The sequence below is a fragment of the Saccostrea cucullata genome, unplaced genomic scaffold (assembly GCF_032062105.1).
Source record: "Saccostrea cucullata isolate Sc308-1 unplaced genomic scaffold, CSIRO_AGI_Scuc_v1 ctg11372, whole genome shotgun sequence".
Taxonomy (NCBI): Eukaryota; Metazoa; Mollusca; class Bivalvia; order Ostreida; family Ostreidae; genus Saccostrea; species Saccostrea cuccullata.
In genome coordinates, this window is record NW_026922229.1 from 309 (window position 1) to 17,500 (window position 17,192).

The window sequence follows — 17,192 nt, forward strand, 5'->3', positions numbered from 1 at the left end:
ACGACAATGTCTCTCAAAATCAAATTCTTGAAACCAATCTCCTTTCACCTACCGTGAAAGTGAATACGTTTAAATTTCATCAGAAAACCCACATTTGTAAATTCTAAATAATGTCCATATGAGATGTTTCTAATACAATACTTTAAAAATAATATCGAAAAATTCGTTTTAGCTCTACTCAGCCGAAGGCTTAAATAAGCTTTTCTGATAAATTATTTCTCATTCGTCCACCCATCTGTCTGTTTGTTCGTCCGTCTGTAAACTTTTTACATTTTCAACTTTTTTTCAAGAACCATTGGGCCAATTACATCTCTTTTAATATTAAAAAGAATATATATAACTAGAAACGATCTCGTTGCGAGCAACGAGTAGGTCTTCCGTCCGATTCCGAAAAATAACCCATAAAATCGAGCTGGAAATGGATTAAACATATTTTGGACACACTGGTTATTGAAACGGGTCACTAGCCTGAAAATCAAATACGCTTATCGATTACGCTATTTGAACAACTACTCTACTTCAATGGTATGTACATATAATTCTGCAACAGTTAATCTGTCTTGCAATTATGAAAGGAGAGCCACTATTCATAATTTCGCGCCAAACGCCACGAGTAAATCTTAGCGCCTTTCCCTTGGAATGTTCATTTAAATAGGTGAGATAGCTTCAATCAAATAACAAAAGAGCTTTCTTAACGCCTAAATTTTGAGGTGTGGAAAATATATTTAACACATACATGTAACATATCGTATATAGGCAAATAAACAAAAGCAGTGAAACACCTATGAATGGTTAACTTTTTAATTTTCTTCTTAATCACAAAAGTGAACCATTCCGATTACCTACACTTTCATGAAAAAGGTCGTAGGTTTCATAAAAAAGAATGCCTCGATCGCCGTACGAGGGTCAAGGAATAAGATTCCATTATGTTCAAAAACTTGCATTGAGAAAGAAAATGTTTATAAAGGTCAATTAAACGGTCTCTGAAAAATAGTTATCTTTTAAAAAAAAATGTTTTCTTATTGTAACAGTTGTCCTTTCTATTAATTTAATATGACACAAGTATGCATGGGAAAACAGTGGTCACGTTTTGTACATACTATATATATTGTTTCTTGAAAAACTATTAATAATAACTATTATTTAAGCTATGTGTTTCCGTGATGCAAAACAGAAGATAGTAGATATTGTACTTAATTTGCACATTAATCCTTTTCTATTTCTACTTTGAGAAACAACCGAAACCAATTAAAGAAGACTTGTAAGGAGACCTTGGATTATAAATGTAGTTTGACACAGAATTGCAACGAACCTACGACGTGACAATCCAAGTATCACTACACATTTCATTGCTCCTTATGTTACTTTCGTTCAAGCAAACGCTCGGCTGCCGCTGTAAACCCCTATTGCGAAATGTCGGAATTGACAGAGACCACCGCCATCTTGGTCCCGCTTCAGATTTTTGAATGTTAATATCTCGAATTTGAATTTATTAATTTACAAACAAATTATATATTCAGCCTTATAAGAAATGTTTCTATCAAACATACTAATATAATTTGAAAATATTGAAAAACAAAAAAGTTAGAAAAATTTGACTTTTTAAATTTGCCGTTACGACAGGAAGTAGAGACGACGTACAAAAGATCCCTTCTTGGATAGTACTTATCACGATCTATAATCACTGAAAGTTTCACAGTGATATCTTTTACCGTTCTTGAGATTATCCGCGAACAAAATGTCATTTTAAAATCAGAAAATTGTCCGTAACTTGGCACCAGACAGAAATTTCCAAAAAATCTCTCGGAGAAAATAACTTCAGATAACAACACATCGTTCCTGCAAATTTCATGAAAATCCATCCAGTAGTCTTTGAGAAATCGCGTGCACAAAATTAGATGGTCAAAAAAATAATAATGATAACGAGCTCAGGCTACCTTCAACGCCTTTTGCGCTGGAAAGATATAGACTCAAAAAAGCAATTCAGCAGTCCTTCCTCTACCTTCACTGAAAATCTCAAGTCAATATCTTCATTCGTTTTTTAGTGATTGCCAGGACAAGCTGACCCTCTAAAAATCAGTGAATCGTCCATATCTCACGACCGGAAGTGACGACGCATATATAAAAAATTTCCAATAAGGTTCAGACCAATATCTAACAGATCTTAAAGTTTCGTGAAAATCGACCAAGCCGTTTCCGAGAACTCGCGTGCACAAAATCGGTAAGAAAAAAAAAAGAATAATAATAATAATAATAATAATAACTAGAGCAAAGCTCGTTGCAAAGCAACGAGTAGGTCTTCCGTCCTGTTTGACCAAAAGTAACCGGAAGTAACTTTTATTTTCTTACAAGAATGAGTAATAACGCCAAAAATGTATAAATCACCTTAATTTATCTTAATTAATGCTAAAATAAGCCATTTTTTGCTACTTCCGGTTTGACCGGAAGTGACTACGACGGACGGAAAATTAATTTCTATGCTCACAGAGAGATTTGTTACCCAAAAACGGGTTAAAAACGGCAAAAATACGCGTTTTTCGACTACTTCCGGTTTGGCCGGAAGTGACGACGCCGGGCGTATTTTGGCGACCCCAATAGATTAAGCTTGACATTTTGAACAATTTTGCTTCTTTGACGTATTACAAATTCTCAATATGGGCCCTTAATTTTAGGGGCCAGCCCATTTTACAAGATATGATTTGAAAGATCTTGGAATTCTACACTTCTTTTGTTCTCTATGTTTTAACAAAATATTTCCAGGTAAAAAAATATCGTAGAAAATGTGTTAAAAATTTTGAAATTTGCGATAGGACTATTTTCGCGCCAAAGTGAGCGCCGACGTGCGGCACTTCCGATAGAAATGAAATAAATTTTACATATCTATAGACTTCGGACTATCATACCTCAAATTTTCAGGTTTCTATCTAAAGCCATTTTTTAGAACGTTCGAGGACAACCTGACCCTTCAAAAATCATAAAATCCACCATATCTCCAAACCGGAAGTGACGTCATCAAATCGGAAAAAAATGCATAAGGTTCAAGTAATGTTACATAAGTCCTGAAAGTTTCATGGAAATCCATCGAGCCGTTTTCGAGAAATCGCGTGCACAAAATCGGTAAGAAAAAAAAGAATAATAATAATAATAATAAAAGTGAAAAAGAAACCTAAGAATAACAAGAAGGTCTTCCGCTGAAAACGGAAGACCTTAATAATAATAATAATAGGGAAAAAGAAACCGAACGAAAACAATAAGGTCTTCCGTTGGAGACGGAAGACCTTAATTATTTCACATCGATTTTGCATTGATACACGGGATAAACGGAGGTAATTTAGGTTTCATACCTTGTAAGTTTCAAATCTATAATTTTTAAAGAGATAATATAGTTTTGAACATTAATAGTTCTATCAAAAATAAATGAAGCGGGAACAATTGCAAACTTGTTCTGCTAAATATCAGCTTTAACTTCCATACCAAAATTTACCTAGCGTTTATAAAAAGAAGTGGGGAAACCCAAGTGGGACAGACTAACAGACAAACGGAAAGAGGAACGAACGGACAGAGGGACGGACAGACTAAGAAGAAACCTAGAATCCCCTCCGGTTTTACCGGTAGTAGACTAATAAGAGAACTTGCAAAATATATTTTTTGAAACAAATTCTGCTTTGTAGGTTTTTCTTTGCATAATGAAAATTCTTTTAATATTTATTTTTAGAAAAGCCATTTCTGGCGTCAGCGTATTAAAAATATTATTGAACAAGAAGCAAATGCAAGTTTTGAATACATGTCATCAGACATTGGAAAGGAAAGAATCCTTAATCCAAAAGATTGGCTTCCAATTATGGAGGTGAAGTATGTTCCAAATGTGATTGATGAGGAAGTTCGGGAAAGAATTGATCGTTATATAGAGGAAAAAGTGCGATCGCCTGATGTACTTGAACGATTCACGAATATTAAAGATGATATTTTGAGTTCCTATAAAGAAATGTCTTTCGAAATCGAAAGAATGGAAACTGAATGGACCGGAACTCCCGTTGTAATTAGCTCAGAAAAGGAAGGAATTTATAAAGAAGAGTCAATCGCTCCTTATGTAGCTGGAGTAATAGCGACAGCTCCAATTTGGTTTCCTCTGCTGGCTGCAGGGTTTGCAATAGCTGTTGCTTCAGCACCAGTTGTTGCCCCAATCATTGCTTACTTACGTAGCGATTCTAGGAAAAAGAAAATTATAGATAAAGAATATGAAAAAAGTAAATCCTTGTTTAAATCCAAGATATGCAACTCAATGGAAGAAAACCACGGTGATGCATTGAATAAACTGATATCAAAGATCACAGACGTTCTTTTGCGAAGAAGAATAAAATTCATCGAAGAAACTATCAAGGAACTCTCTGAAAACCGGGAAAAAATAATTGCAAACCAAAAAAGTTTAAACAGTCTTTCAGAAAAGATCACGTCTATTAAGGAATCTGCCGAAGAATTTAAAAAAACAATAAATACCTCTTCAACTTAGTGAATATGAGTTAGACAATATTCAGAAAGAAAATATAACTATATAGTTTCCAAGTCTTGCAACTATCATAAATACTCTTGTGTGCAAATGATATTGAAGAAAATGTCATAATGGGATCAAAATCTTTAATCAAAGTATTTGAAAAGATATGTAATTTATATGAAAAAAAGATTTAATGATAAGAATCTGAAACTATGAAAGCCATATTAGTTGAAATTTAAATGATGATTTTTATTAATTGATTGTTTTATTTTTCTCAAACACTTTTTAATTTGCTGAAGAATTGCATTTTGTATGAATCAAGACGATTTGTTGTATATATATATATATATATATATATATATATATATATATATATATATATATATATATATATATATATATATATATATATATATATATATATATATATATATTTATATATATATATAGGATTGTTAATAAAAACGATGTAAAAAACATATCCTCCTTTCTAACACTGAAAAAAACTATAGGTACTGTGAGCAATGAGCTCACTAAATGATACCCCCCGCCTCCCATAATGTCGATGTGTTGCTATATATTGTTTTACAGTAATGTGTAAAGAGGAATAACTCGTCCAATCAAATGTTATCCTGAAGCTTCTATTATGTGACGTCATAGGTAAACAAAAAATGGCAATGTCCATGTTTTGCTCTGGGAAACGTAAAATACGTGTCGAATAAAAAAGTAAAATAGGAGGTGCACAATGGCAATATGTAATAAAAATTCTGTGAAAGTTTCATTAAATTTCACTCAGTAGTATAAGAGGAGTTGCGGATAAAAGAAAAAGCGTAACAGACGGACGGACGGAAGGACGGACGAACACACATTTGGTTATATATTGGGTACATCAAGTCCAAGTCCTATTGGATACTGCTTATTGGATACAAAAAAAGTGTACACACGAGAGAGCATTATTTGGGTAGTTACTGTTCAAATCTTATTGGATATTAATCCTCGTGTCCGTATTTTATTGGGTTTTTTCTTATTGTTTTTTATTCATTTCAAATTTATTAAATATTAAATATTTGCTGGTATATTCAGACAAGACTGAAAACCTTTGGTTTTGAACCCATATTTTTGTCAATTTCTGTGATATAGCTCTTTTATTGTAACACATAACTGATTTGTTCTTAGCAATAAGGATATACACCTGTATATTTCAAAATAACTAATATTAAAATATATGATCAACACATCTCAGACTCTGTTCAACCTTTCTTGAATAACAAAACTAAGTATTAAAGGAGAAACCTTTTTGAGTCATGACCAATTAATAATAAGCAAATGCCCATTACATGTTGGACAGAATGAAGGTATCCAACAGGCATTGGACAGGTGTCCAATACCTGTTGGGTTGTATTTTGACTAAGGGATTAAACTACCCAAGAACAATTGAACATGTGTAAATTGTCCAATTCTATTTGGGTTTCTTGAATCTCCTCATCAAAATACAACCCAACAGGTAATGGACACCTGTCCAACTCCTCTTGGATATCTACATCCCACCCAACAGGTAATGGACACTTGTCCAATTCTTCTTGGGTTTCTTGAAATGTTTCATCAGAATACCACCCAACAGGTAATGGACATCCGTCCAACTCCTCTTGGATATCTACATCCCACCCAACAGGCAATGGACACTTGTCCAATTCTTCTTGGTTTTCTTGAATTGTTTCATCAGAATACCACCCAACAGGTAATGGACATCTGTCCAACTCCTCTTGGATATCTACATCCCACCCAACAGGCAATGGACACTCATATAATTCTTTGGTTTCTTGAATCTCCTCATAAAATACAACCCAACAGGTAATGGACACCTGTCCAACTCCTCTTGGATATCTACATCCCACCAAAACGGTAATGGACACTTGTCCAATTCTTCTTGGGTTTCTTGAATTGTTTCATCAAAATACCACCCAACAGGTAATGGACATCTGTCCAACTCCTCTTGGATATCTACATCCCACCCAACAGGCAATGGACACTTGTCCAATTCTTCTTGGGTTTCTTGAATTGCATCATTAAAATACAACCCAACAGGTAATGGACACCTGTCCAGCTCCTCTTGGATATCTACATTCCACCCAACAGGTAATGGACACTTGTCCAATTCTTCTTGGGTTTCTTGAATTGTTTCATCAGAATACCATCCAACAGGTAATGGACATCCGTCCAACTCCTCTTGGATATCTACATCCCACCCAACAGGCAATGGACACTTGTCTAATTCTTGGGTTTCTTGAGAATTCCCTCATCAGAATACTACCCAACATGTAATGGACACCTGTTCAATTCCTCTTGGATATCTTTATCCCTTCAATAGTATATAAACTAAACGGTATTGGACATTCTTCTTGGGTTTCTCAATATTTATTTTCATAAGAAAGGAAACCCAATAGGTATTGGACATTGGTTCAACTCTTCTTGGATATTACATCCCAACATTAGAGTAAAACCCAACAGGTGATGTTTACCTATCCAATTTTTCTTGGGTTACCCTATGCCCTTCATTAAAATTGTCAAATTTGTCTTGGAAATTTATACTCTTGCATTAGATTGAAAACCCAATAAGTATGACATTTACCTTCCCTAGTTGAAATCAAATTTATCTGCATAAGCATACATAAGTCCAAAACATATTTAATACTTTAATTCTAACATTCCACATCTCATTCAGTGTACACTTTACAAATGATAGGAAATATATAAGCATTTTGTGCCTAAACTATTTGGCTTTTAAAGAATTTTATAACCATGTTTGCAAAATTTAAATTTAAATATTGGAACTTGGAGCAAGTCATTACAGGTAGAGCAAGATGCTGAAAACCATATTTATAAATAGATCACACCCTTGATAAAATATTTGTCTTCAGTTGCTAAGATTGTGTTGAATTATATGGAAAATTTCTATAATCTTGTTTATTACAGATACATGTACAATGCATATTTTCCCTGCAATAATAAAAATACTTCTGAGATGTAAAAGAATGGATTAAATAGTCACCGATGTTAAAAGATATTTCATGATGTCATTAATCTGGTTTAGAAATCACAAACTTAGATTTGAAGCCGATAAAACAGTGTTGCACCAGAAAACTCAGTTACAAGTACAATGAATGAATTCGTTGTATCAAAACTTTAAAATAATTGATGCACTATGTCCAAATCTTTTCGACAAATCGGGATAAAGATATTAAATCAAATCATCACTGTTAAAAGTCTTAGAGCTAGAGAAAAGTCATTACATGTCCAAATTTTACATGTAAGACTTTGATCCTATATTTCAATACATGTCAAAATGGTTTTATTTTTGTTTCTGTTCAATACTTTCTTCTTCAGGGTCTCTCATGGCCTATACTGTATGATACCTCCATTGACCGTGCTCTTTTATATTGCCATATGTTTATCCAGTAGCAGTGATTATGCTCAGGCAATCTTTGAAATATTCCTCATTTCATGCATCTCCTTCAGTTCTGCCTCTGTCCATTTTATTCATTCTGCAATTAGATAAAGGCATTTCTTTGCCTTATAAAACATGTTTTTCTTGACTACACCCTTTATGTTGATCAAACCCAACCAAGAAGTAGAAGTATATTTCTTATTCAGAAGTATGTATTGATAAATAAAATGTAAGAAAAACTAAATTCTATCAACTCTTTTTTTTTCTTCTATGTCTAACTGCATCTTCATCCTACCCCCCATCCGCCATAAATTTATCAAAATGGAATCATCATTCAAAACACAAAACGATGTTGCATATCAATTAGACAGTATGTTAGTTTCTGATTGTTAAGGAGATTTTAAAAAGATTTTACACCTATTCCTTGCAAATTTTAGACTTCTAATGTAACACTTTCAGTTCATTAGGGGTACATAATCTTCAAAAACATCTCTACACTTAATGATAAAGCTTTCACATTAGTATTGTTTTTAGCCCAATGGTTCTGCTAAAGAGGATTTAAAATTGACCCAAACCTTACTAACTGCTTTGAAATTATATTGACAGGGACAGAGACACACTTGACACTCCATCCCCTCTTCCTTGGGTATGCTTTGCACAAAATCTAATTAAAATTGACTAAGCTGGATAGAAGTTGAAAATATGAAATATTACAGTCAAACATAATATGAATAACTTTCACCACATCAGACATGAAGTAGTGATCCTTAAATAAAATACACCTACAAGATGAAACTATTTTATTCCTTTGAAGTGATATCTAGTATTGTTTCTTTTCCTGTATGCCACCTCTATCAGAACAAAATGTTATACACGTATTAACATAACCTATGACTGAATAGTACCACGGTATTTACTTTACAATTAATTAAGTTCTGGAGCCAACCCTCAAATGCCCTTAAAACAAATGATTCTAAACTGGCAAAGGTAAAGGGCATCTGAAGAATTTAAAATAAAATGATAGTACAAACAAGCAAACAGCTAGTGTGCATGAAAATGTTGGCAAACACTAGAAAAAATACTAAGGTACTTTCTCAAACTTAACATGAATACTAAAGAGGTTTTATGTAGCTGTATTGCACATACCAAAAGCTTTCCTGCAGTTAAAGGCTGGTTGCCTAGTAGTTATGTAGTATGTACAAGTTTTTCCCTCTATCTCTTCTAATTTAAGAAGCAAAAATGTCTCTAAAAATCTTATGGTTGGCATAATTAAAGTATTCCTGTTCATTTTACTGATTACTTACAATTGTCCTATTTCTGAGGGTCATCTTCTGATGGGTGTGTTCTCTGCAATGTTCACAACTGAAGTTCCTGTTTGACCTGTTACATATTGAAAATCCTCAATGAACATAATTATGGTTTTAATTTCTATTGTAATTATTGATAACTTTTATAAAAAAATATCTAAACCAATTTATTGTAACATAATACTTAGGAAAATATTTATTTTAATGCAATAAGTATTTTGATACCCCGGTTACCCATCAACTGGTTAATTTCTTTCCATAATCCTTTCAAAGCTAGAACACCTTATCTTATCCTCCTTCAATGAGTAAAAAGTCTGTAAAACAGTTTGTCGTGTGTTGCCACCTTTGTGACGTTTAATAATTTGTTTGAAATTCTCAAAAGTATTATTAATAATGACATATAATTTTTAGCAGACACAAGATATCAAGATGAGAAATAAAACCAATTTTGTAAAGGGAGATAATCCAAATTTACAGTAATTACCACTTAGATTTAACAGAAAAATCATGAAAATGGGTCTGAAAACGCTAAAACATAAATTTAAACAACAAAGAAATGGCGGAGGCGGGGCGGCAGGAGGTAAATAACAAACTTTGAAACAACGTCCGTCCTCCAAGGATGTAGATGGGAGAAAAGGCAGAGTAACGCACCGCATGGTCAGAATTTCATTTGTTAGATTTTAATTGGTCAGATTTTGATTGGTCAATCTCTGCCTCTCCTACCACGGTAAGACATGGAACAAAATTAACATTACAAAGCACAGCTATACAGTATTTCAGACTTTCACATTCAAGGAGGACACTTATTGATTACAATAAAAAACAAACAGTAAACTTGTACCTTCAAAAATGAAATGCGGATTTTTTTTTTTTTTTTTTTTAATTTTTTATTATTATTATTTTTTTTTTATTTTTTTTAATTCCTCCATAATCTGGACCATTGAATCGAACATGATTAGGTAAATCAACTTGAAGTGAAATCGATATAAAAATCATCAAGGTAAAAGTGGGCCTAACATGAATTAAAAAACCAAAACGGCTAAATGTCAAGTACAAAATACTGCCTGAAACTTGTACCTAGAACTTGCCTAAAGTACTGTAAAAATTCACAATATTTTAGTAATCAACTAATACCGAAACAAACAAATTGGCAGATATTTTTCCAACAAATTGTTTTCTTTTTATACAGAAAAAGGATAAATCTGGAAGGCATCAACATGCACTTCTAGACTTATCAAATAAACAAGCGATAGAAAATAAATCGCCGGGGTAAAAGTTGAAACTAAAATGAAAAGACCCGCATGGGTACAAATTTGGCAAGTACAAAAGACTGCCTGAAACTTGTACTTAGGACTTGCCTAAAGTACAGTACTGTACAATTTCACAATATTTTAGTAATCAACTCATACCGAAACAAACGAATTGGCAGACAATTTCCAACGATTTTCCTTCACAGAAAAAGGATAAGTCAATCTGGAATGCATTGAAATACATTCATAGACATCAAATAAAAACCGATGGAAAAAATCGCCATATGCATGGTAAAAGCTGAAACTAAAATGAAAAAACCCGAAAGGGTTTAAACTTGGCAAGTACAAAAGACTGCCTGAAACTTGTACTTAGGACTTGCCTAAAGTACTGTAAAAATTCACAATATTTTAGTAATCAACTAATACCGAAACAAACGAATTGGCAGACAATTTCCAACGATTTTCCTTCACAGAAAAAGGATAAGTCGATCTGGAATGCATTGAAATACATTCATAGACATCAAATAAAAACCGATGGAAAAAATCGCCATATGCATGGTAAAAGCTGAAACTAAAATGAAAAAACCCGAAAGGGTTTAAACTTGGCAAGTACAAAAGACTGCCTGAAACTTGTACTTAGGACTTGCCTAAAGTACTGTAAAAATTCACAATATTTTAGTAATCAACTAATACCGAAACAAACTAATTGGCAGACATTCTTCCAACGAATTTACTTCACAGAAAAAGGATAAAATCTGGAATGCTTTAAAATACATTCCTAGAAATAAAATTGAAAAACGATGGAAAAAATCGCCATCTGCATGGTAAAAGCCGAAACCAAAATGAAAAAACCCAAATGGGTTGAAACTTGGCAAGTACCAAAAAACTGCCTGAAACTTGTACTTAGTATCTGCCTAAAGTACTGTAAAAATTAAACCAACAACGAAACAATCAAATTTGCTGATACTTTTTCCAACCGAATTTTCTTCACAGAAAAAGGATAAATCCGTTTTACATTATTATACATCCTAAATGCCTATCGTACTGTTAAAATAACAAAATGTTGTATAATTTCAAAGAATATCTATCTGAAAAATTGACGAACAATAAAAGTAACAAAATGGTGACAAACTTTTATGACTTAGATGTATATCTATTTTCTCGCTGAAATTAAAGCTCCCCTTATACTCCTATATAAATGAACATTCCCCTGACTGTTCAGATGAACTCCGTCGTGAACAAATTTACGACTGCAGTCTCCTTCACGGGGAGAAACGAAATAATTCCCATGTTCCCAAAATACGCAGTAACCCAGTGCTGGCAATGCATCTCTCAATATTGCGTTTACTTTGTCTGCAATATTATTGTACCCGAAACGAACACCAAATCGTGGCAATAATTTACAAACAATTATTTTTGCAACTTTATAGCGACGATGCATTACCGATACCACACTCAGATTCAATTTCTGCAGCTAACAAAGTAGCGTCTGTACTAGGACTAATATCGTTCTCCCCAATCATTAGAACAACTACATCTGGACCTAAAGCAAATACGCTCTCCATATCCTTAGATATTACATCACGAACCTTTCTTCCACCCACACCCCTGTACAGAACGGAATGCGTTTCTCCCAGACCAAGGCTCGCAGAATACCTAATGTCACCATATTTCAAGAATTCATGAAAACGACGCACAATTGAGTGTCCAAGAATGACAACTGAAGTTTTACTCATAGAAGACATAATGAAATAAATTTACTCACCAAAATCTTGATAAAATAAATAACAAACTTTGAAACAACGTCCGTCCTCCAAGGATGTAGATGGGAGAAAAGGCAGAGTAACGCACCGCATGGTCAGAATTTCATTTGTTAGATTTTAATTGGTCAGATTTTGATTGGTCAATCTCTGCCTCTCCTACCACGGTAAGACATGGAACAAAATTAACATTACAAAGCACAGCTATACAGTATTTCAGACTTTCACATTCAAGGAGGACACTTATTGATTACAATAAAAATTTTTAAGTAAACTTAAATTTATTTATGTAATATCAATGGAAAAAAGGAATCATTATCTCCAGTTATCCTAAAATCACAAGTAAGCATTAATCATATAAATTCACATACGTAAACCCATTAGGTTTTTGTGCTATTAAATCATAGTCATCGCTGTGCAATAAAGGAAATCAAGTACTAATCCACAATTTGGTGGCAATAAAGTTACTATCCCCGAGTAAAAAGTGACAAGCCCAAATATAGAGGCAAAAATTAAAAAGTAACATTGAAAAAAGTTCATCGTGAAAAAAGTCAGGGTATTAACTACAGATGATTCTTTTTAAAATTAAAGTTTAATTTAATTTTCGCTAGTAAAATTTAATCATATATAAATTAATGATTTAAAAAAATGAAAAAAAAAGATTTTAAATATTCCTTTTCTGGTCATTCACTAGTTCGTCTAATTAAAACGAAGCAAAAATCATTTTGTTTTCATCTTGAACCATTTAAAGCCATATATGGCGTATGTACAATGAAAATTATTTGACTAAAATTGTAAGAACTTATTATTTGTATCATTACTTTATATAAACATGATAAAGATAGAAATTCTCCGTAAATTACAAAATCTAAGTCAATTGCGTAATAAAGATATCAAAATTTAATTTGGATTCTCGGAATTTTCTCCGACTTGGAAGAAAATACAAAAGATTTAAATAACACATTACAGAGAAGATAAAATAGTATTATTAGATAAAACGAGGTGTTCTCCGTGCTCCGAATTGTATTAAATGCTTTAATTTAAATGTACTAATTATATTTCTTTACTTAATTTTGTATTTTTCAAAAATATATTTTTGATCAGTTAAAAAGAACGCTACATAATTGCATGACACTTATCATTGAGCTGATTGAGTGAATGTATATAATTTAATAATGAGATATCTGTGAGGCATATATGTACAAGCAAATATTGCTATATTAAACAAAGGAAAGGGGGAATTCAAATTAGGAAATAAAAGATTGTTTTTAAGTAAATCAGTCTTGTAGTACTGCAAAATGGATGCAGTTGTGGAGATTTATGGATAATATGAGCAATCTGTCTGGAATATTTCCATATAATGGAATTTAATAGCAAAAAAGAGTGAAAATACCGGTGGTGCTTTTCATGTATTACATGTGTATTTTAAAAATCCTAATAGCCCAAGGGGATTCCTCAGTGCAGAAAACCACTAGCCCCATCCTCAAAAATGGAAGCCCCGGGTGTAGCGCGATGCTAATTACACACCCATCATGTGAATTAGTTATAGTAGCCCTATATCAATTTCAGTATTGTTTTAAATTAATTAAAACAAATGACAAAAGCAATAATTTAAAAAAAAAAATCAAAATAAAGCAGACACTCAGTCAAAATCAAAGACAAAAAGAAGCACTGTTTTGACTGAAAGTTTATCAGTAATACAATGAATCTCTTAAGTTACATATCAGATGAGATAAACTTACATACAATTATTTAGTTGTTGTCAATTATCCCAATTATCATCATCTCAGCTCACTTTGCGATTGTAATACTGTCTATATGAACCGATAATTTACAGCTGATTTATGAACACACGATTGTTAAAATTTTCATTTCCCTTTCCAATATACATTGTCAGAACATACTTAGTTGGTTATGATATAAAATTAAATAATAAATATTTTTGATTTATTAAAGATTATCTAACAATATACCATCATTTACTAAATACTTCTCGCCCTCAAGAGAGTTAAAAAGACAGAGAAAATTCAAAATACAAACAAGTGCAACTTAGGATTAATTGTTCCGATATATCTATTTTAATTTTGTGCACAATTGTTTTCAAAATTACATCAAAATCTATTTTCCTTAAACAAGAAACCAGCAATGGATAAATATTAATCGAATAAACTTACCTTTTCTCTTGTCAATCAGAAAATCTTGTTGACATTAAGTGTTTCTTAGTCGCCATATTTTTTTTCCATGAAAACAAACGTTGTTATGATCAGGATCAACGGAAGTTGATTTTCGGAACTCTCGAGAATTTAGAGTTCCGAATGTAAAACTGAAACAACAAAACACGGTGCGTCCGTGAAAGCAACTTTTTTGGACACTTTTTTGGACAAATCGTCGTGTCCAAGTTTTGTTGGGTACTAACCTGCAAATACCCAATTAGGGTGTTTTAAGCATATTCAGCGAAACTTCTTATTGGGTATACCCAATAAGCAAAAAGTACCCAATAAGTACAATCTTGGCATGAAAAATACCCAATAAATGCACTCTCGTAAACACGGACAGACGGACGGAAATCCCGATCACTATATACCCTCCCGCTTTTCAAGCGGGGGGTTTAATTAACTGTAATTAGAATGCATAGTGTCATCTTCAGTTTGTTTACCATATGTTCCATAGGTACGGCTAAAATAATTTCAAAAATAACCGTTTTAGACGAAAATTAGCCTTCGTGTCGCTTTAACCAGAAATACAATCTGCCCACCTTGAAATATACACTCAGGTAGAAAGCGGATTTGTTTTTAAATTTGGACATAACGTGACTTTTGTGATGTAAAGTTATATATTTTTGAATTTGTACATTATCTTTGTTTCAATCAAAAATATTTCTAAAACTTTACTTGAGTAAACAGTGAATATATGTTAAATTCAACAAAGTTATTGAGGGATGTGTCTTAATCTTCATAAGATTTATCTACCTTTCTTAAGAAAAGTTTTAATAAGAACATTTGTTACCCTTTTCAATTAATTTACTTTTGACTGATTTTATGAACATATACGAGGGGTTATCAACAAGTTCGTGGACTGAGGCGATAAAATTACTACTACGTAGTCTGTGTTTTTAAAATTCATAAGGAACATAAAACAACAAAAAATAAATAAAATTTGAAAATTTTAGCTTAGTACGTTAATTATTTGCCAAATTATAATAAAATTAAAAAGATATTATGTGCTCACCCGGCGCTGTCTCCTTTAATTTCATGACGTCTTGTTTGTATGTCTTTACAATTTCATGAAAGGCTGTTTTCAATGCATATGATATTGCATATGGATTTAAACATTGGGAGAGATTGTCGCTTGATTATGCCAGCATAGTTCGCTTTTTGGAGTTCAATAGCTACCACAAAAAAATCAACGTCATTTTTTGTCGTGATTGACTTTTAACACCTTGAGTACTAATCGACATTAGCTATTCATCCCTTTTTCCTTTTGAATTTATTTTAGCATTGAAAATAAGTCCTATGGATGCATTTTATTTCTCTGTAGCCAGATTAAATACTTCCTAGGTCTATAAAAGTTTTTTCAAGCTCAAAAATGTACAGAATTTTGGAAAAAGAGACCCCTCCCCCTTTTGATGTCATTAGAAAGCCTGTAATTGTTTGGTCACTCCATGGAAAAATTATGATAAATTTGTATAGAACTTACCAAATGATGTAAAAATAGCATATTTTACGAACTAACAAGGTACCATCACAAATCTGAATTAATTGGATTTTTTTTTTTTTAAAAAAAGGAGTTTTTCTCAGTAATACTGAGGGCGAAAAAAACGTCATTTTCGAGGTTGCACCGCCTGGACAAACCATTGATTATAAAAACATTATCAATTAATAAAAGAAATAATATTTATGATTTGACTGTGGTTTTTTCTATAGATAGAAAAGACGATGCTAACTAAACATTTTTAAAATCATTGATATACTTAAACCAGTTTTAATTTTATCGCCTCAGTCCTGTGCACACACCCGTATAATAGAGAGGAAGAAGTTAAGCAATATTTTCGTTATGGGACAAACTGAAATTCTAAATAAGATTTAGTTGACACCATATAACAATTGAAAATCGATCTTGCATAACTATCAAGTAACTTGAAATTTTGAGAGTCATTTCAACTTTATTTCGTCATTTCATTTTAGCTCATTGTCTGTATGTGAACATGTTAATAAGCAAGATAAAAATCTTCATCTTAAAAATTGTTTCCCTCTCCATTGCTATTACTAAAAAGTTAAAAGGCCACACTCCACAGATTTTAAGGCTAAGCTTAAATGTAACTACAGCATTTTTTTTTCAAATTTCTAAATGTACATGTGATAAGAATCGGAAAGAAGAAAAAAACAAACATATAAATGACCTTCATATGTAAAACAAGAGCCCCATGGGCCACATCGCTCACCTGAGTAATTTGGGTGATGCAGTTCTTTACTAGATTCCCCCTCTTGCTATACCTATCATGCCCCACTACCCCTTTCCCTTTCATAATTTTAAAATTTTAGAATTTACACTACCCAAGGATGCTTCCACATAAGTTACACCTTTCCACGCCCAGTGGTTCTTGAGAAGAAGATTTTTAAAGATTTGTTCTATATATTTCTAACTAAAATTTGGATTCCCTATTGTGGTCCTACCCTTAACCCCAGAGGTCATGATTTTAACATTTTAATATCTACACTACCCAAGGATGCTTCCACATAAGTTTCAGCTTTCCTGGCCCAGTGGTTCTTGAGAAGAAGATTTTTAAAGATTTGTTCTACATATTTCTATGTAAACCTTGGATTCCCTATTGTGGCCCTGCCCTACTCCTGGGGGTCATGATTTTAACAATTTAATATCTACACTACCCAAGGATGCTTCCACATAAGTTTCAGCTTTCCTGGCCAAGTGGTTCTTGAG

General features: G+C 32.6%; 1 protein-coding gene and 1 long non-coding RNA gene across 2 annotated transcripts; one reads left to right on the plus strand and one right to left on the minus strand.

Moving 5' to 3' along the window:
• Positions 1 to 3,715: 3,715 nt before the first annotated feature.
• Positions 3,716 to 4,564, plus strand: LOC134261417 (uncharacterized; the record flags this gene model as incomplete). Its single annotated transcript, XM_062743861.1, has 1 exon — positions 3,716 to 4,564. A coding segment is annotated over one exon (795 nt), but the record flags the coding sequence as incomplete, so codon positions are not given.
• A 2,608-nt stretch (positions 4,565 to 7,172) lies between these two features.
• On the minus strand, positions 7,173 to 14,796 carry LOC134261418 (uncharacterized). Its single transcript, XR_009990814.1, has 3 exons — positions 14,429 to 14,796; positions 9,242 to 9,317; positions 7,173 to 8,034 (listed from the first exon to the last, which is right to left on the minus strand). It is a non-coding gene; the product is annotated as an uncharacterized LOC134261418 (long non-coding RNA).
• Positions 14,797 to 17,192: the final 2,396 nt, after the last annotated feature.